General features: G+C 45.0%; 1 protein-coding gene across 4 annotated transcripts in view; it reads left to right on the plus strand.

The window, feature by feature from the left end:
- The window catches only part of Prickle2 (prickle planar cell polarity protein 2), a 344,868-nt gene that overhangs the window by 285,790 nt on the left and 38,161 nt on the right, over window positions 1-20,917 (plus strand). For all 4 annotated transcript variants that reach the window (XM_036180968.1, XM_036180969.1, XM_036180970.1 and 1 more), the window contains 5 exons: window positions 4,236-4,349; window positions 7,504-7,641; window positions 9,867-10,070; window positions 13,488-13,674; window positions 18,822-19,703. In XM_036180968.1, the coding sequence (XP_036036861.1) occupies window positions 4,236-4,349; window positions 7,504-7,641; window positions 9,867-10,070; window positions 13,488-13,674; window positions 18,822-19,703 (1,525 nt within the window). The remainder of the gene's footprint in view (window positions 1-4,235; window positions 4,350-7,503; window positions 7,642-9,866; window positions 10,071-13,487; window positions 13,675-18,821; window positions 19,704-20,917) is intronic.

Here is a 20,917-nt window from a genome sequence, read left to right on the forward strand (position 1 = left end):
ATGTACACACCAAAGCAAGTCTTTACTCCTAAATGTCTCCTGAATTCTCCATGGGTGCTGGCCCCACCTTCACCCAGTTCTGAGGTGAATTGTGGAATTGTCCTCCACTCTTCACCTGTGTGGCACTCCTCGCATCCATCTCCCAGTGTAGACCCAGCCCAAGATGGGTACCCAGAACCCTTCTCTGGGGGATTTATAGTTGAGAAAAGCTGTTAAACTGAAGCAGTGCTGAGGGGGACCTTCAGATCTAAGGAGATTCTGCAGAGAAAAGAACAGAGCAGAAGCAAGAGGAGTCTGATGAGAGAGAGGAGAAGCAGATGAGAAAACATCATACCTTCCTAATAATCCGGTATCTTTCTCTTTAGAAACCGAATTCATTTTAATAGTACTACATTCCTTACAATGTATTTTTCTTGATTAGGCTAAGAGAGGAGGTCCCCAGAGTTGGTCTCACTCTCTATACCACCAGTGTCGCTGCAATTCCTAACGTGAAAGAAAGACCATTGTATTAGTCAGGGTTCTCAAAATGTATAGAACTGATAGAATGAACAGTGTGTGTGTGTGTGTGTGTGTGTGTGTGTGTGTGTGTGTGTGTGTGTGTGTGTATAGAGGGGGGCGGTTATTAGAATTATAGGCTGTGGTCTGAGTAGTCCAACCCTGACTGTCTCATACTAGAAAGGCCAAGAATCCAGTAGTTGTTCAGTCCATGAGACTGTACATCTCAGCAGTTCTAATCTGACGTTGGGGTCCTAGGGAATTTTTAGAGAGCTGCTGGTTTCCAGTCCACATCAGAATCCCATAAAAGCAGGTCTGAATACCAGTCTCAGCAACAGAGTAGATGAACTTGTCAGTGAGAATGAGGGCAAGCATGCGAAAAGCTTCCCTCTTCCATGTCCTTTTGTGTGAGGTGCCACCAGAAGGTGTGACCTAGATTTAGGATAGGTCTTCCCACCTCAGATAACCCAATCAGGAAAATCTCTCATAGGCCTGGCCAGCTGCTTGGGTTTTAGTGCACTCCCAATGTGGTCGAGTGGACAACCAAGATGAGCCATCATGGCTGTGAAGCATTTGTAGTATTCCATCTTGATTAGGTCAGGCTGGGTAGCTCATCATTATGCATTTATGTTATATGTATCCTCTCTCATTTAGTCCTTGTGATCTTATGATGAATCTCAACACTATGTAACTTGCTTGGGCCCCTTTTAGAAGGGAAATGAGAGAGCCATCACTAGAGGTTGGTACCCATCTGCCGTGTTGTGGAGTATACAGAAAGGATTCCACGCTGGGTGAATGTGGACAGCAGCACAGCAGGTTTCGTTCAATGGGCCACTAAAGAAGGGCATTCAGGGATGACTACTGTGAAGATAATGAGCAGTGATTGACAGGAGGGGCAGGCGGGCTCCGGTAGTCTGTATTATCAAGCGTGGCAGGGGTTCATCTCATGTTAGTGATTTCTGCTGGTGTTTCACAATTATGAACATATTAAGAATGGGTAGAGAGCAGCTGCCTTTTCCTCTTCATCTTCAAATCTCTCTCTTCCTTCCTCTTTTTCTTCTATTATTGTTGAGACAGGTTTTTACCATATTGCTGAGGCTAGTCAGGCTCACAATCATCCTGCCTCAGCCTCGAAAGTTCAAGGGTTACATTTTAGAAAACCTTCTTCAAGCAGTGTTACAACACAGGGGCAAAGTTCAAGTGCTAAACTATAGAGACTGGGCCCTTTTCCTTACACCTGGCCAATGTCCAGTGGGGCATATGGTTCTAGGACTCTCAGAAGACATTCCCAGAATAGTGTGGTAGTCAGATGGCCAGATGGCCAGCTACTAATCTCAAGCTAATTTGTGATGAGGGGCCACTTTTCAGGAGTGCTGGCCGTCTGTGACCTGCCTACAAAACTCAGCCATTCCTTCCATCCAGGACATGGCTTCCTGCCAGACACCTCTAAGGAGGGATTATAGCAACCCAGACTTTCTTCCAAAAGCGAGCTAGCTAATCAGCAACATGAAGTCCGTGGTTGCCTTCAGAAGTAGATTCAGAGGGTGATAGGCACATCATGGTGAATGGTTCCCTTTATTTTAAAAATAAGGATGGCGTTCACATTTCTTAAAGCCTTGTCATCTGCTTGTCCCTCTAATACTCATAACTTGGTTTCTAGAGATCAAAGTAGGCAGGGTTTGTACAACTCTTCACCCAGCATTCCCAGAACATTTGTGCATACCACTATTCCTAATGCAAAGGATTTAGAGGGAGCATGTGGAGGACAATATGGAGTGTGAGCTTATGATGGCATTAGAGGCCCAGTCTCCATCTCCAGCCTGTTGAATAAGTGTCTTGTTTCAGGAGAGCTGCTTATTCTGCTCTGTGGGAGATCTTGAAAACCTCTTCTGTAGTGTCTGAGCCTATGGGGATTTTTTTTTTTTCCTCTTCTATAAAATAGCACACCTTTGCTTATTAGTATCCTGTCTGTCTATTTGTCTTTGTCTGTTTGTCTTTATTAGCATCCTGTCTGACTGTTTGTCTTTGTGTGTCTTTTCATGTGTTCCTGTCTGGGCACACATATATGTCAGAGGTCAACATGGGTATCTTTTTCACTCACAGCCCACCTTATATTTGAAGACAGGGTCTCTCACTGAACTTGGAACTTACAAATTGCTAGGCTAGCTGGCCAGTGAGATCCAAATATCTACTTACCTCCCTACCCCTGCTCTGGGTTACAGACACGTGGGACTTACACCAGCTTTTTACACCAGTGCAGGGAATCTAAACTCAGGTCCTCACGTGTGCACAGCGGGTGCTTTACTGGCTCAGCCGTCCTCCCAGTTCTTCCTGTCAGATTTCTCTTCTGTTTCCTTTTCGTGGGACCTGATAGTGGTGATACCAGCTAGAGGTGGGTTCTTTTTCTCCAGCAGTTAAGGAATTAAAATACAGGAAAACAGCACTGTGCATAAGTATTTGTTGGCAAGCAAGCATGACACACTTCTCAGGTTGCCAAGGGTTCGCACCTGGTGATTGTCCTGTTTCTATGGGTCTAAAGGTGTCTGTGTGTCACTTCTGTAGTAAGGACGGGGTCTTTGTCTCTGTCCATGAGCAAGAACCAAGGATCAGGGAGTTTGCTGTGAGATTGTCTCCTAGGATGGCAGAAGCTACGTCCATAAAGCCTCACCAGGATGGCTACCCTCTACCCTCTGTGGGCACCTGTAGGCACTAATACACATAAACACATAAACTCGCAGGAACACACATACATATACATCAATATATAATGAATAAATATTTTAATTAAAATATAATTATACCATTTTCTTCCTTCCCTTTTCTTCCACACACACACAAATATATATATATATATATATATATATATATATATATATATATATATATATATATATATATACACACACATATCTTTTAAGTCCACAAAGAAATATAAACTTACTGCTACTGAGAAGAAAAAAACCTCTTAAACTGGGTCTGTTATGTTCCTCCTTCTATATCCTAAGGGGTCCATCCATAGTCTCAGTAGAATATGGCTGCCTTCTTTTCTTAGGCAAATTGGATGTTTGGTACTTTCCCCAGTGTTTAAAACTGAGTGACCCTCAGAAATTGCAGGAATACATCAGCTATAAAGAGCAGCATTACAGGAGATGCAAAGATCGTTGCACTGTTGCTGCTGTTGAGTTAACATGTTCTGCAACCAGCATTGAGTCTCTTTTCGGTGCCTGTTAGTGCCGCCTGCCTGGCAAATGGCTCAAAACCTGGAGGGCTTTTGACGTAGGTGGAGGCTGAGACACTCAGGAACCTACAGAGCGCCAGAGAAAGGTTTGAGAGCAGTATTTAGGCAGGCACTGACACATCCCTTGGCTAGAGAGGTGCCTCCCATGGGACATCAGCACAGAAAATGGTAAAGCCACACTTTGGGGAGTCGGCTGGGAGAGCCTCGCCCTCTGGCTTTACCTGTGCATTTGCTGAATTCTCCTTTGATAGGGAATTTCTTAGACTTTTCCCCTTCCAGAGACGGACAGCCGCCAAGTGAGGGGCAGTTCACTTGGCTGTCTTTTCGGGTGCTCCTCTGTGTGGACGTAGAAAAGACAGGCGTTGACTGTCCTGGGGTGGGCGGGGGGGGGGGGGGGGGAGGATGGAAGCAGCTGGTGTCCCACTGTGAACCTTCCTCAGGGTGGTGAGGGGTAGTGACATGTATGGTGAGTAACGGGCGTGTTCTGCGTTCTGTCCCTTAGGTGCACCAGTACTATAGCTGCCTTCCGGAAGAGAAAGTCCCCTATGTCAACAGTCCTGGAGAGAAATTGAGAATCAAGCAGCTGCTGCATCAGCTCCCTCCCCATGACAATGAGGTAAGGTGTTTGGAGGGAGCTTCTGGTAGGTTGCCCCTTTTCCTAATCTTTGTGATCAGTAAGATTGCTGAAGAAAAAGAAAAAACCTTCTGGAAATTAATATTAAAATTTAGCTTCCTTAATTAGTTTCTCAAGAAACTGGCTGGTATTTTTGGAGAGCACTTCACACACACACACACACACACACACACACACACACACACACACACACACCCCAAAGAAAACCAGTCTCACCCTGCCCTGGGTTAGACTCCAAGCCCGGCATGACTGATTAGTACAGAAAACAGGGAGCAACTATTGGAAAGTGCCGGCCAGGGTTTTCTAACTGGAATGTGCTCTGGCAGTTGTTGTGGGAGTTGGGAGCATGACTAAGGGCCGCTTCCTACCCAGAAGAAACCCCATGAGTCTCTCAGGCTTTCAGGATTGTTTCCTAAGAAGTGAGTGTGCAGGTTCTCCAGGTCGAGGGCAGCCAAAGGTCCAGATCTAGACTGGCATCTTTCACCAGGATGTTTATCAAGACAGAGTCTACCTCGTTAGTCAACCATCTGTATTTTGAAAGTAGTGTGGATGTGGACATTCCTTTTTTTGCTAATTCCAGAAACACAGCTTAGTAAGCAAACATTTATTTGTTTGTTTGTTTGTTTGATTGATTCTGAGTTTGAGTTTTCAAGACTGGCTTTCACTTCAGCCAGGATAACTTGAAACTCTCTCAGCAGCTCAGTGAACTCTCAGACCTCGTCTTTCCAAGTGCTGGGCTACAGACAGCTACTGTGCCTGACCAGAGTTACTTATTATTGAAATCACATTGATCCTAAAGAAGAAATCTGTGAGCAAGCTTTTAAAAGATCGTGTAGGAGGAAAATAGGTTTCTAAGCGAGAAATTAATTTGGAGGTATCTGGTTTCAAAAACCAAGAATCCTACAGATTTGCACTATTTAGCTCTATGTTTAAAACAAAAGCATAATTTTTAAATTGAAAGAATTGAAACTACCCCTGCAGAGAGCTGGACACTAGTTTCTACCAATTTATCACAAACATGGGCTGAGTTTCAGATGATGTATTTACATAAAAGAGAATAATTTTTTTTTACATTTTTATGGTGTGTGTGTATACAGTCAGTGTGTGTGTACAGAGTGTGTGTGTGTGTGTGTGTGTGTGTGTGTGTGTATGTAAAACTCTCAGATACCACAGCATGTATGTGAAGGTCAGGGAACAACTTGTGGGAATTGGTTTTCTCTTTCCTCCATGTGGGTTCTGAGGATCAAACTCAAGTTCAGAATATCATTTTTTGCAGCAAGCACCTCTACCTCCTGAGCCATTTTTTCTGGCCCAAATGGAGACAATTTGAGCTGCTAATGCTGAGAAACTGAGAATGCAGATCCTGGTCCAGCCCTTGTCTAGCATGTGACAAGCCCTGGGTTTAATCCTCAGTACTGCAAAACTAAACATATGAATCTGAATAAGTGAGGCCATGTCTCACAAACTGAAGCAGCTACCTAGAAAGCTGCTCTCCTCTTCCCCACTGCTTATTTCAGAGTTCCTAAACCAAACACAAACGGTGACTCCTTTAAAGATGAAAGCAAGCATTGTAACTGGGTGCCTGGATAACTAATCTGGGGGTGAAAATGCAAGCTTTTACAAGCAGGAGGGGTGTGCCTGTTTTTAAAAGCATGCCCATAAAATGTCATTGGTGCAACCATGTTTTCTGGGCTGTTAGATTTCTGGAACATTCCCCTGAAGACTTTTTTTTTTTTTTTTTTCCAATCACTTGAGGGAGGGAAATGATGTGCCCTATGCTTGTAGTGGTTCAGCCCGTTTATGGTCAACTGTGCTTTCATTAAAGAGACACCATTTGGATTATGACTCCATGTTGGTAGAATGTGCTACATGAAAGCCACTGGGCAAAATTCGCTCATTTGACATGGTGACATGGCCTCTTTTGAAGGCAGAGGTTGTCTCTAAAGCAGATACCTAATTGTTCTCTTTTCATTGAGATAGCACAGTTTGAACAGACATAGATGCTCTGACTTTCAGATTAGCACACAACAGCCCTAGTTGAAAGCTTTCCTTGTTATTTTCTTTATGGAAAGTTATCTGAGCAATGCAGTCAACAGTTCTGATATGTGGATCATTCCAGAAGAAATCATGAGATGTATGGAACCACATTTCCCAAAGGAAGATATAAGTATGGCTTGGGGTGGGATGTCAGCATGGTAATAAATGAAATGGACTCTGAATGAGAGCTTATTTCCTTCGAGACCACATTTGGTCTTCATGGTGCAGTGCTGGGATAAGGAGGAGTCTCAGCCTGGTCCTGGCAGGTATCCTAACATCACTGCAGACCATCCTGTCCTCCCGTTGACAAGAAGCACATCAGTTTTAGCATCTCCTCAAGATGCAGTGGTCGGCTGGGATCTAACAGTATGGTTTTGTTCTGTTTGAGAGTTACCTTCCCATCTTTGTGGGTGACTGACTCTTCTTTATATAGTCATAACCTGTTTTCCTTTTAAATAAATGCATCCAAGTTTCTTAAAGTGAGTCATATTTAAAACTAGCAGTAATAAATAGTAGTTCAGGATCATGGCACAATCACCAAACAATGAAGAAACAATGGAACAGAGTGGCAGTTCCTGGATGCATATCCTTTCCTGTCCCTCCCTTAATTTTTTGACACTTGTGTTTTAAAAAGAAGGAAGTCTCTTTCTCATATTGTCACATTAGTAGGAGTCCAGACTAATGTCTGTGTCTGCCTATTCTCACTTCCCAAAGCAGGATGGAGGAAAGATGATGTGTACATGCTGACAGCCAGATTGGGGCCATTCTTGGTACAGGGCTCATTCACATAGACAGACACATGAAACCTGCAGCTCCTTATAGTATGTAAGGAGAATGTTCCAGGAAGTTGCCATCTCTGAGCCACTCTTGGTGACTTAGATCTGAGTGTGGGAACAGTGTGAAGGGTGAGGAGCAGTTCTAGAATGTCTCTCCCTCCTGAGGTGTGGACTCCAGAGTTCACAACCTGGAGAAACCCCCTTTGCTTATCACCCATCTTGGTGCTGCTGACTGGACTTAAGTACCTGCAGGCTGTGAGTGGGGACTTCAGTATTTCCCCTGGAGTAATGGAGCCGCCTCCTGCTTTCCTTGGTGTGTTCAGGTCCGATACTGCAACTCCCTGGATGAGGAAGAGAAGAGGGAGCTGAAACTATTCAGCAGCCAGAGGAAACGTGAGAACTTGGGCCGAGGAAACGTCCGGCCCTTCCCTGTTACCATGACAGGAGCGATCTGTGAACAGGTGAGGATGGACTGGGGCAGGGAAGACGTTCATTCTACAGTTATGTAGTAAATTGCCTGTTATGTGCTCAGCCCTCTTTTGGGCCTTGAAGCTACAGCAGTGAGCAAAAGACATGAAAACTTAGTCTTTCTCATGTAAAGAACTGTGCACTGGGAGAAGTCATACAATAAATGAAGTCAGTAAAGCTGCAGCAGAGGGGGCTAGGAGAGACGAGGGAGGTGTGATGTCTACAGTCTTAAGGGTCCTAGAAGACCCCACTGAGAAGGTAGCATCTGGATCAAAGTCACATAGAGATGTGCAGAAGAGGCATGCAGATCTTGAACATTAGAAACAGCTAGCATGGAGGCCTTCAGGCAGGAGGGTGTCTCCTGGGGACAAGAAATAGTGGCCTGTGGCTGCATCGGGAGGAGTAAAGGGCAGAGATGTGCAGACGTGGCAGAGTTCATGGAGAGCGACATAAACGATTGGAAGGACCAGACAGTGTCACAGCTTCATCCTTTGGGAGGCTTCCTTTGAAAATAGAGTTATCTGGACCATAATAAATCAGTCTCTCATCTAGGATCATCCCAACATGGATGACCTTTAAAGGGATGGTGCGAGAGATGACACCTGAATTTATCCTGAGTTTGAGGGTTCTTTTGCAAAGTCTGAGAGACCCCATGCTACCTCCTTGGGACCTCATTGAGTTGAAGGATCTAGATTTACCTTTTGCCTGCTCTGCTGTAGCACACTTAGGGTGGTAGAGGAAGGCGCTAAAGCAGGACAGGTATGTCATCTGCTTGGGCCAACATCACCTCATTCCTGCTCTCCAGAGAAGACCACCATGTCTCGCCCTTCTCTAAATCTTCCCAGGTTTTGTGCAGCTCCATCTAACTCAAGATCTGGGTGGCATGCCAGCTGGGGCAAGAAGAGGAAGCTGGAGACTAGTTGAGAGGGGCAGGTAGTTTTTGAAACCTCATTTTGAGATTTCAACAGGAACAACTGGCAGAATCTGGTAGATGGGTAGCGAAGTGACTTGACCAATGAGGGGGCAGTGGGTCATCATTCCTGGAAAGAATCCTTGAGACTAAGTCCTGAGATGTGAGTGATTGGTGTTGGTGGTCTGAGATTGACCGCTCAGTTCAGTGCTCACCCACTCTCAGATCAGCCTCCTCAGGAATAGGGATTGTCTAAAGGGGAAGATGAGCCCACATCTGTGCAGAATAATGTCAGGAGTGTTGAAGCAGAAAGGTGTTCTATAACAAACCTTGTAAAACCATTGGTAGGGGAATTAAATATGATTATGTGTGTGGATATTTTAGGTAGGGTTGGTGCCTTCTATATTGTGATATCACATATACACAAGCTACCAAAAAACATCCCTCAAGCCTGGGTCCTTATTCTGTGGATCATATTAATTCACACAAAATCCACACTAGGAGAAGGGTTTGGAGCCCCTTTGTTATTTCTTAGTCATTGTCTGTGGAGCTCATCCACCTATGAGGGCCATTCTGCTAGACACAGGTCATGACCTCATGGCCGACCATGATATGGTGAACAGAGAGCATCTTTGTAAACACACTCCTCTTTCCTCCAAGGCCCTCAGAATATAACTCTGTATTCTAATCCCAGCTGTAAGTATGACTCATCTGTGATTTTGGCCTTGTATATCCTGGGCTTAAAAAGTGGTACCTTTTAATCAAGATTATATGAAGAGATGATGTAGAGAGAAAAAAAAAAGAAAGAAAAAAAAAAGCATACCTGAAAGGCATAAGAAAGAGGAAGAAGCTATTGAAGACTGAGTTAACTTTATGTGCCCACTCTCCTCCCACTCAATAGTGTAGGCCCCCATCCCAGCCAAGTCCTATCTCTGTAGCCCTTCCTGCTGGTGTTAATGTGATACATCTGCATGAACTTTGGGATATGTAGGAGATGATTAGGCCTCTCCCCCCATGCTCTATATGTTGGCTTGGTGCCTGTAGATCCCCCCCTATATACTCCCATACTGAGAAACCATCTCACACCTTTATGTTTCGCATTCTCTGTTACTTAAGTTGTCTTGCTTAGGCCTGGAGTGGGGGCTCCTGGGAAGAATGAAGTATATCTGCCCTACCAGGTCTGTAAAGTGAGAGACACAGTCACTAGTGTGCATATAACGCCCTGGCTGTTGGTGGTAGCTGATTGTCATCCATTTACAGCTGTAGGAGCTGCAGCTGATGTCGGTGCTCTTTCTGTTTGCCTCGCAGTGTGGAGGACAGATTAAGGGAGGGGATATCGCTGTGTTTGCATCACGTGCTGGACATGGCATCTGCTGGCATCCACCCTGCTTTATATGCACTGTCTGCAATGAGCTCTTGGTTGACTTGATCTACTTTTACCAAGATGGGAAGATCTACTGTGGTAGGCACCATGCTGAGTGCCTGAAGCCGCGCTGTGCAGCCTGTGATGAGGTCAGAGCCCCATTCATGTGTCGAATACTTTTTTTCTGGTGTATTCATGGAAGGTAGGGGTGGGCACCTTCAGTGTCATGATGTCTCTGTCTCTGTCTGTCTCTGTCTCTCTCTCTCTGTGTCTCTCTTCAAGTGTCTGTGTCTCTCTGTCTCTCTGTCTCTCTGTCTCTCTCTCTCTCCCCCCCCATAGACTATTCCCAGTATCCTTACCCTGCCCCACCATCCCTCTATTGTACCAAAGCTTCCCATATGGGGAAACAGCCATATGTGACTCTACCCTCTTATGCTAACCCTTTCCAGAGACAAACATCACCCATGTCCCAATCATGGTGGATCTGGCAACTGGCACATGACCTACCATACTCAGCATGGTAAATTCAGAGTCTCCTGTGTAGGAATAGGGTGAGGAACCACATACTACAACCACAGAAATTCTCAAATGGCATGCAGCTAGCACTGCATACACACACACACACACACACACACACACACACACACACACACACGCAGAAATAAAAATATAAAGTAAAGAAGACATTGAGCAACATTAGATTCCAGCTAAAAATCTGGAAAGTCCACATCAGAAATAGAGCTCCACTTCTAGAAGATTCTCTGGAACAATTGGTTAGAGAGGGGGAAAAATGAGTAGTGGTGCTTGGTTTTGTTTGTTTGGTTGGTTTTGGTTTTTGGGTTTTTGGTGTTTGGTTTTTTTCCCTCCACAAGTTTCAGAGGTCAGTGGATAGTTACCTGGATATTTCTATCCCTAACATGGCAGGTGTTTGAAAGCATTGTGGTAAGAAATCAGAACAGCATACAAAGCCCTGCCTGCCATTTTCCCCCCACCAGAAGCATACCCAAGTCATATGTGACCATTTCCCCACAGAGTAGAAAGCTTGCCTTCACTGTGGAAGCTGAGCGCAGAAAGAGGAGTATTCTAACCCTGACCCCTTAGAGGAATCATTTAGGGCAGTGGTTCTCAACCTTCCTAATGCTGCAACCCTTTAATACAGTTCTTCATGTGTGGTGACCTCCCTCCCCCCACAACCACAAAATTATTTTGCTGCTATTTTATAACTGTAATTTTGTTACTGTTACCAATCGAAAAATAATCTGATATGTGACCACTAAGGTGCTGTGACCCACAGGTTGAGAACCACTGATTTAGGGGACAGTCTTAGATGGAATACCAATTCCCAGAGTAGTTCTGTGCTTCTGTCTGAGCTTATAGACAGCAGTCTGGAGGCAGCACTCTGTCTGCCAAGTCCACCAGGGCGAGGCCACTTGTCCCTTCAAACTGCCTGAGGGTTCCACTTTTTGTAGAGACTGGGTGAGCCTTCACTAATGTGGATTCTGATAGTAAAGTTGAGATGCTTGACTCTCTTGAAAAACTGAATATGGGTCAAACTCTGGGACTCTGGGCAGCCCCTTCGCCTTCTGCCTCAGGTACATAAGTGCACATTCACAAAGTTGAACAAGCGTCACTACTACCTGATCCCAAGTCATGTTGAACAACCAAAAATCAGTAGCCTACTCTTCTCTTCCTTTAAGCCCTCCTCCCAGCCTCACCCCTGTCTCTGGGTTCATGAGAGCTAGCATCTCACAGGAATGAAGTCATATAATATTTCCTTTTGTCTCTGGCATCTTCCGCCCAGCGTGATGGTTTCAAAGTCAATTTCTGTTGTTGTAAATCTTAGCACTTCGTTCCTTTTCATGGCTGAGCATGACTTATATAAATCTATATGAACAGTTTTATGCGTATATCACATTTGGCTTTGCCATTTACCAATTGATGGGCATTTGTTTCTACCTTTAACTGTGATGAACAATGCTACTTATGAACATTGATATGTAAGTATCTAGGTACACATAAATTTTAAATTTTGAATATTTTTCATGGTAATTCTAAGCCTAACTTTTGAAGGAAGCCTGAAGTATCTTCTAAAACAGTTGCCCCACTTTCCATTCTTATTGTTAAGGTAAGACAATTCCAGCTCCTACACATTCTCTTTAATTCTTACAATTGTATTCTTTTTTATTATAGACAACCTAATAGGTATAAAATAATACCACAGTGATATTTTAATTCATAATTTTTGAACCACTAATAATGTTGAGTGCCTTTTAAATACCTTTGTCTACTTGTTTATTAATTTTAGGGGGAGAACTGTGGGTTGAAAACCTTTGCTCATTTTTCACAGTTGGATTAGTTTTTTTCTACTTGTGAGGGTCACTCACATGATCTGACATGAGTCCATTGTCAGATTCATGGTTTACATTATATGGTCTCCCATTCTCTGTGTATTTTTACTTTCTTCTTGATATCCTTCAAAGCATAAATGTTTTTAATTTTGACATTCTTATGATCTATTATTTACATGTTGTTATATACATTTGTCTTGCCATGTCTTTGAAACCATTGCATAGACCAAGGTCAAGAAGACTGACAACTATAATTTCTTTTAAAAACTTAATCACTTTTCCCCATTAGGTCACTGATCCCCTTTCAGTTAATTCTTGTTTGTGGTGAGAGGTGGGAATTCAACTGATAGTTTGCATGAGACTTCCAATTGCCCCAGCCCTATTTGTTAGAGACTATTCTTGTATCATAGTATAGTGTTAGCACCAACTTTGACAAGTAAATGCTGTACATACACACATACTCATTCTCTTTCTCTCTCTCTCTCTCTCTCTCTCTCTCTCTCTCTCTCTCTCTCTCTCTCCCTCTCTCTCTCAATTCCTGGACCCTCAATTAATTCATCTATATGTTAATTTTTATGGCAATACCACACTACCACACTAAACTGATTATTATAGCATCATAATAATTTTTGGAGTATATGATTTGAAGTTTAAAACAACTCTGGTGGGTCAGAACATAAAACACTTCTCAGGGCCAGGAAGGCATTAGACATGAAGATGACCAATTCTACACACTGGAAAATGTTAAAGAGCATGGCCAGCTGGCCAACTGGTCACTCATCTGGAAGCAGCAGTCACTTTTCTTAGCTGAAGATTATTATCATACATCCATGCATTTCCAAGCATTGCCCAATTTTATGTTTTCAAGAAGAAAAAGAAGAGAGTTCTAAGGATTCAGATGACATTCCCCATTTTAGAAAACACAGTGCCTCAGCCAAATGAAGCTGCTGTGTGGAAGCTATTCTTTATTTTGCTTTATGTTCCCCAAGGTAGAACATCCGCTCTCCACTGAAATGTGGCACCCGTATTTTAAATGTGCTTCGGGCAGATGACGTGGTGGAGCTCGCGGATATGTGGAATAAGTCTATGTACATATGCAGAGTTGACAGTTTGGGGGTCATGCCTGCCTTCTTACCTGTGTAGTTCCGGGCTCTCACTTTCTCCAGCATGTCGTCACAGTGCATCTTCGACACTAACCACGAGGCTTCCTGTCTCCAGATCATCTTTGCCGACGAGTGCACGGAAGCAGAGGGGCGACACTGGCACATGCGACACTTCTGCTGCTTCGAGTGTGAGACGGTGCTGGGCGGCCAGCGCTACATCATGAAGGAAGGCAGGCCCTACTGTTGCCACTGCTTCGAGTCCCTGTACGCGGAGTATTGTGACACCTGTGCCCAACACATAGGTAAGGCCATGCGTGGCGCTCTGCTTGATCCTTCCGAGATGGGCTCCACCCCGTGTCTGGCATAGTTAGAATCCCTTTGGTTACAGCTAACAAACTAACTCCTACCAGCTTCAGTGAAAAGGAATTTCTTGGCTCATTTTATTAGAAAAGCCAAAGAGTATTTGGCTTCAGGTAGAGGTCGATGAAGGTTTTTTTTTTTTTTTTTTTTTTTTTTAAAAAAGCCTGTTGTTTTGTTTTTCTCTGCTTCAGCTCAGTTTGCCTTCTATTGGCATCTTTTTGGTATCAAACAAGCTTCACATGGTGATTGAAATGTCCCTCCAGTCACACCTAGTCTTAACATGTGCATTCTCAAAAGGAGGAAGGAATTGACACACCAATTTCCAAGTCAGTTCCTCTAGATGGAATCTTATCAGTTCTGACTTGTCTGTGGATCTGCCTTCAAGTGGGACTTTGCGTTATGGTTTTCCACCTCCAGGGAAAAGTGTGAAGCCCCAAAAGGAAAATGTGGGGGAAAATAAACATATCCCTGGAGGACATTTTAGACAAAACCAGGAATGGCCAAGGGGAAGAACGGAGGTGAGGTCCTTTGGTAATGAGGGATGGTCACTGGCTTCCAGTGAGTGTGTCTTCTAGAAACTCAGCAGCAGTGAGCCTAGCCAAAGGCAGAGCAAAACAGTCTGTGAGCTCCCAATTGGTAGCAGATTGGAAGCGAAGAGAATCATCCACTTTCGTTCAGCCCTTCTACTTCAGTAGAAGGCTTTTGCCTTCCTTGCCTCTTCTGGTGCCTTGGGAATGAGCAACACTGTTTGAGAGATGGTGACAATGGACAAATATCTATGGCCTTTCTGAGATCACAAAACTCCTAGACAACTGTTTAGAAGCTGCCAATGTCACACCTGCAGTGAGGAGATGTGGAGACCTTCCATTCATAACTCCATTTTGCTCCCTGTAGCTTTTGTAAGGATGCAAAAGAAGCAGCCTTTTCCCTGGGCTTCATCAGAAATGAAAGATTTAACATTGCCTTCTGGACTTAGGTGATGGCAAAACCCTTTCCCCAAAGTGCCCTTCCCTCTCACCAAATGCCACCCTTGACTGGGTGCCCAGAAACCTTTCTGTTTACAGGATTGTCCCATTCAGACATGCTGATGTTCTTTGGTGCTTTGAATTTGGAAACAGGGAACTGAATTGTAACTGGGCGAGTCACGTGGGGAAGTGGGTGGGACCATAGCAGAGACGGTGTGGTGCATTGTATTGACTCCAGGCTGTGACTGGGCAGGTTTAAGATTGCTCGCCAGTGCTTACTCAGGTGGGAGAGACTGAGCGTTAGGAACTTAACGCACAGCAACACCACCTTCTGATAGCTTTTCTGTGCCCTTTCCCTTTCCACAGAGGCCACAGGCCTAGCCACAAATGACTACTTAGAGTTTTCTCCCAGAAGCTTGGGAGAGAAAACTCTGTTTATGACTAGCTCATGTGTACCTCAAACGGGCCCTCTGTCTTCTGTCTTCTTCCAGCTGTCCGCAGCTTTTATTGGCATCCTCCTCTCCTCTTGAATCCATAAAAGGCATCCATCCATATTTTACTAGAAAAGGTGACTGCTGTGGTCTGCAGTCTGTCTGCTGCTATAGTTAAGTTGCTGTCCCTGATTTTTTTTTTTTAAAGTCTACTTCTCTGCAAAATGTAATTTCCCTAGGATCGAGAGATCCTGTGTGTATCATGTATACCCCAGCCATCGATGCCACACCTCTGCCCATACTGTACAAATAGTCCACATTTATGCAGCTGCTCAGAGCAGATCCTACATCAGGCCACTGTTACCAAGGCAACAGGACTCTTGCTTATGTGTAGCAGAGTAAACAGTCTTATAAACAGATGAGGCTGTGGTGGCAGCAGATGCATGCTCCTTTAGAGAAGAGCTTAAAGGCCTTAGAGGGGGGATTTTTTTTTAAAGACATGCTTAGATGTTGAACACAGAGCCCTTCTCCAGATGTTTGGAGTTCAGGAGCAGTTCAGAGGGCCATCTGACATCAATGATGTTTATCAGAGGCAGTGTTCAGCGGCCTGCCGGGCTGCTTTGTGATTTGCCTCCCCTTCACTGCCCCTGCTTCCCCACCCTGTCCTCTGAGGCCCATTCCAGAAAGCTTGGCCTTCCTCTGATATCTCTGAGCACATTCCCTTGAGGCACAGTGGTGGACAGGGCAGAGGACCCACCCTTCCAAGTTCTCTGGTAGAGAGGGCAGAGGTACAGCTGTGGGATACCACACCAAATAACTGCATGTCATCAATGATCCTGGGCAGCTGAAGATACCAAAATGAGCTCTAGAGACTCTTGACACAGAGAAGAAAAAGTGCAGAGGAAGACAGAGAAGCTGTATGGTCTCAGGGGTTGCTTTTGGACAGCATCTAGGCAGTGGCCCTCTGCAAAGAGAAAACTAGGATTTCAGACCTAATAAAACTGAAGGAAAGACAGTTTCAATAGCTAGCAGGCTGGGACTAAGCCCTCTCCATAGTCACTCATGACAGCCTAGTTTCATCTCTGTGCTTGGGCTGGGGAAAGCAAGGCCTAGAGTTGAAGCCACTTACCTGGACCCACACTGACAGAAAGCACAGAACTAAGATTCAAACCCAGCAGAGGGGCTCTAGCAACTTTATGCCCCTGGAAGTGCCGGAGCTGGATGGGCATCACTCTCTCTGCATCCCTATACAACCCTTTGCTTCCCCCATAGGCCTGGGCAGAAGCATTAGCTGGAGCCTTAGCTTAGAGAAGTCAGTTTCCAGCCTCACCCCAGCTTCCCATCCTCAACCTCCCTGGGGATGCTGGTGGTCATGGGGGGTAGAGTCACACAGTGGCCTTCTCAAATGCCATTGCCATGTACCAGCTCTTGTCCTCATGGAGTTTCCTCTTGTTGTCCCTGAGGATTAGTGCCTAAGTGAAGAGACACTTCCTGCCCCAGCTTGGAGAACATCTACTAAGAGAAGAATTTGCCTCCTCCCTACCTGTCCTTGGGTTCTAGCAACACAAAAGCCAACAGAGCCGGCTAGGAACAAACTGCTCCCTACAGCACTTTGATCCCAGCAATCACTGCCTTCTTGGTTCTTGGCTTACCCATCTCTAGACAGGTGTCTGGAAGTCACACCTTGAAAATCCAGGCTGTGGAACTCTGGCCACTAAAAGTGGAGGTTCATTTTAGTGCTGTTTTCCTGGGGAGACCTTTATCATCACGCACTGGCAGTCTTATGAGATCTGTTCCTGCCCATGGGAATCCTGAGGATCTATATTCTAATAGACAGTCCCCAGGGCAGGGACTCCAACTGCATGCTTATCGCCTATTATATCACTCTTCGAAGCCCCAGGTAACCCTGTCATTGCCCTGTTACTGGTTATGAGCTATCCCTAGACCAGACCCCAGGACTAGGAGACACTGTGAGCTACTTAGCCAAGATTCATGCCAAGGCTTGTTTCAGTGTCCCAAGTTAATGACTTGGCATAGAGATGGCATCCTCAAGGATAGTACCCTCTTTCCATCAAAAGAGGTCAGAGGAACTAGTAAGAAGCAAGAGCAGAGTAAAGGGATGTTCCCTAGCACACAGGACTGTGACAGCAGAGTCCTACCATGGAGGAACTGTGCCTCCTCCTTTCCTGATGACATTGGGTGCAGGTTGTGTGCAATGGAATGACGTGTTTTACAAACATACCCATGGTTTTTCCTTACCAACAGCAAGCAGGGCTTCTGCCACTGAGAGTTGAAGGTCCCTGCTTGCCTTTCCACTGACTTATTCTATTCAGAACCATGGGCTGGGCAGTTTCTAAACAGTACATACATTTCTCACAGTTCTGGAGGATGTGAAGGCCATGGTCAAGGACCTGACAGATTTGGTGTCTGAGAAGATCCACTTTTGGGCTCAGAGTTGACATCTTTCTTTGTCCCCACATTGCAGAGGGGATGAGCAAACTTCCTTGGGTCTCTTTTGCAAGGATATTGATTCATTCATATGGACAGAACCTTCATGATCTAACTAGTTCCTACTTCCTAATACTAGTGTGGTGGGCATTAGGAATTGAGCATAGAGTTTGAAGGAGAAACAGATACTCACACTATGGCATCCAACAAGCAGCTGCTGTAACTGCCCTGTGATTGACAATGAGTGGTTATACAGGTCATCTATCCATCTATCCAAGTAGGAAGAACTATCACACAGATCCTGGAGACACCATGAAAACTTCTGACCATAAAGCACTACTTTCTGTGAAACCTGTAAGTGCAAGACGGTGGCATGATGATATTATAATTAAAGTGGAGAAGCAACCAAGGCTACCCTTGGCAGTGGACAAGAAGGCTCTTGAGACAGCTCAGCATGTTCCTGAATAGAGTAAAGAGGACAGGACTGTTAGGATACTTCAGAGCAAGACTTCTGAGTACAGCTCTGGTCTCTGACGCCTAACTATATTACTTTAGGCGAGCCATTAGCCTTCTGTGTCTGCATTTCCTCATCTGGAAAATGAAACACAGGTAGAAACTCACCTCAAACAGTCAAATGCTTTATCAGGCTAGTACTATCACAGATTGAATATCCCTTAGCTGACATGTCTGGGAGCAGAATTAGTTCAGCCTTTAGAATCATGCATGTCTATAATGAGATACGTGAGGGATAGGATACAAGTCTAAACATGGAATTCATTTATATTTCCTATAGTATAGAGCTTATACAAATAATCTCAAGATGCTTTTATATGACACCCTAAATACTTTTATGTACAAAGCAATTTTATTATACGGAATTTTCTGCTTGCAGCATTTTGTTGACACCAAAATTTTGTCTTTTGAAGCATTTTGAGTTTGGATTTTTCGATTAAAGATGCTCAACTTCTGTTGCTATTTGGGGAAAGTGTGTCTCTGGCAGAATTCATGGGTAAGCTGCTCTGATCTACATTCTCCATGCTGCTAGCAAGGGAAGTTGAGAAGTCTGCTGACTAGTAGAATAAGTTGTAACAGGGTGTGGGCACTGACTGCACAGCGCCTGATCGCCTGATTGTGAGCGACTGATACAGTGTTTTTGATTTGTTTTTGTTTTTGCCATGATGTTTCATGGGGTAGTGTAGGGCTCCATACAGCTCCTCAGCTTCTTTTCTGTCTCTTGCTTCCCAGGGATTGACCAAGGTCAGATGACCTACGACGGCCAACACTGGCATGCTACAGAGACCTGTTTCTGCTGCGCTCATTGTAAGAAGTCCCTCCTGGGGCGACCGTTCCTCCCAAAGCAGGGCCAGATATTCTGCTCACGGGCCTGCAGTGCCGGGGAGGACCCCAATGGCTCTGACTCATCTGATTCGGCCTTCCAGAACGCCAGAGCCAAAGAGTCTCGCCGCAGTGCCAAAATCGGCAAGAACAAAGGCAAAACAGAGGAGGCCATGCTGAGCCCACACAACCAGCTGCAGGTGAGTTCTAACCGGCTCTCAGCTGATGTGGACCCCCTGTCAGTGCAGATGGATCTCCTGAGCCTATCTAGCCAGACGCCCAGCCTCAACCGGGACCCCATTTGGAGGAGCCGGGATGAGCCCTTCCATTATGGGAACAAGATGGAGCAGAACCAATCCCAGAGTCCTTTGCAGCTCCTCAGCCAGTGCAACATCAGAACTTCCTATGGTCCCGGAGGGCAGGGAGCAGGAGCTCAGCCTGACGTATGGGCCAAGCACTTCAGCAACCCCAAGAGAAGCTCATCAATGGCCATGAAGGGGCATGGTGGCAGCTTTATCCAGGAATGCCGTGAGGACTATTACCCAGGGAGGCTGATGTCCCAGGAGAGCTACAGCGATATGTCCAGCCAAAGCTTTAGTGAAACCCGAGGCAGCATCCCAGTTCCCAAGTATGAGGAGGAAGAGGAGGAGGAAGAAGAAGAAGGTGGCATATCTACACAGCAGTGCCGGCCCCGACGTCCACTCAGTTCCCTGAAATACACAGAGGACATGACACCCACAGAACAGACTCCTCGTGGCTCTATGGAATCACTGGCCCTGTCGAATGCAACAGGTAGGTTGGTCCTGGGAAATACAGTGTTTTTCTATACAATGCCCTCCTCCAGCTGGCTGCTGAGGAAGGATAACCCAAGTGTTAGATAGCTTCTCTCTTTGATGGAATATAGAGAAAGCCTGAGTCCAAAGTCTGGATGCCTATGATAATGTGAAGTTTAGGGATGGGCAGATACTCCCAGTAGAAGGGGAGGAGCCAAATCAGGAATGGTGTCTCCTCTGGGTTTGGCTTCAGCTTGTTCAGCTCTGGACATTCTGTGGCAGGTTGATTTCTTCTGGTGACATTTAGACTGATGTGTCAGCCTACCATACCTACCTACCATTGCCTTTGGCTGCTAAAGAGTGGGATTGTGTGTATATGTGGGAGGAGTATGACAAAGTTGGAGGGGTGGCCATGGGGCCATGGGTAAGGCATCATATTGGCTACTAGCATTATTGAGAAAGAATATGTGGTATTTACCACACACCTGGGATGCAAGTGCCCCAGCCTACTGTTGCTTGAGGAACCCAGTTTCCAGGGGTTTTCTGATATATATACACACACAAATAAACATGTAAGATAGATTTTATATATATATACACACACAGAGATGAGGAGGAAAGCTGACTAAATGGACAGGATGTAGGTAGACCATCTCGGCGTACTGTCTCTAACAGCTTTCCAGCTGGCTGTAGAGATAAGATAGTTACCTAAGATGGACCATGGCTTTAATATCCACATGCCCATTCTATGTGCTTGTCTTACTGATCAGGGTCTGTAAACCAGCCAGAGTGCTGCTTAAGACTCAACTGATGAGTCATTTGTTAGGAGTGTTTCAGTCAAGATTCAGCAGAGCCACGTCTATCCCTTGATAAGAATGCTCCAGGATGTACTCAGTGTTTGTCTCTAGTAGCAGAGAATCAGTCACAGGTGTACCTTGATAGCAGGTCCCACAGTCAAAGATGTGTCTGGGATCTACACCATTTTGACATTGAAGCATACTTGGACTATGAATAAAGGTGGTAAACTCTGTTAGTCCTATCTGATGGGCTCAGCTGCTGCTCAGCCCCAGCCACCAGTTATCATAAACACGAATATTTTAACTAATGCATACAGTCCTTACCACATGCCAACCCTACCACATGTCAACCATTGTTCTGGGTACAACACAAATATTAGCTATTAATTATTAGCTATTAATTAAGTTGTCACAACACTGCAAGGGAAACATATCA

The sequence above is a fragment of the Onychomys torridus genome, chromosome 3 (assembly GCF_903995425.1).
Source record: "Onychomys torridus chromosome 3, mOncTor1.1, whole genome shotgun sequence".
Lineage (NCBI taxonomy): Eukaryota > Metazoa > Chordata > Mammalia > Rodentia > Cricetidae > Onychomys > Onychomys torridus.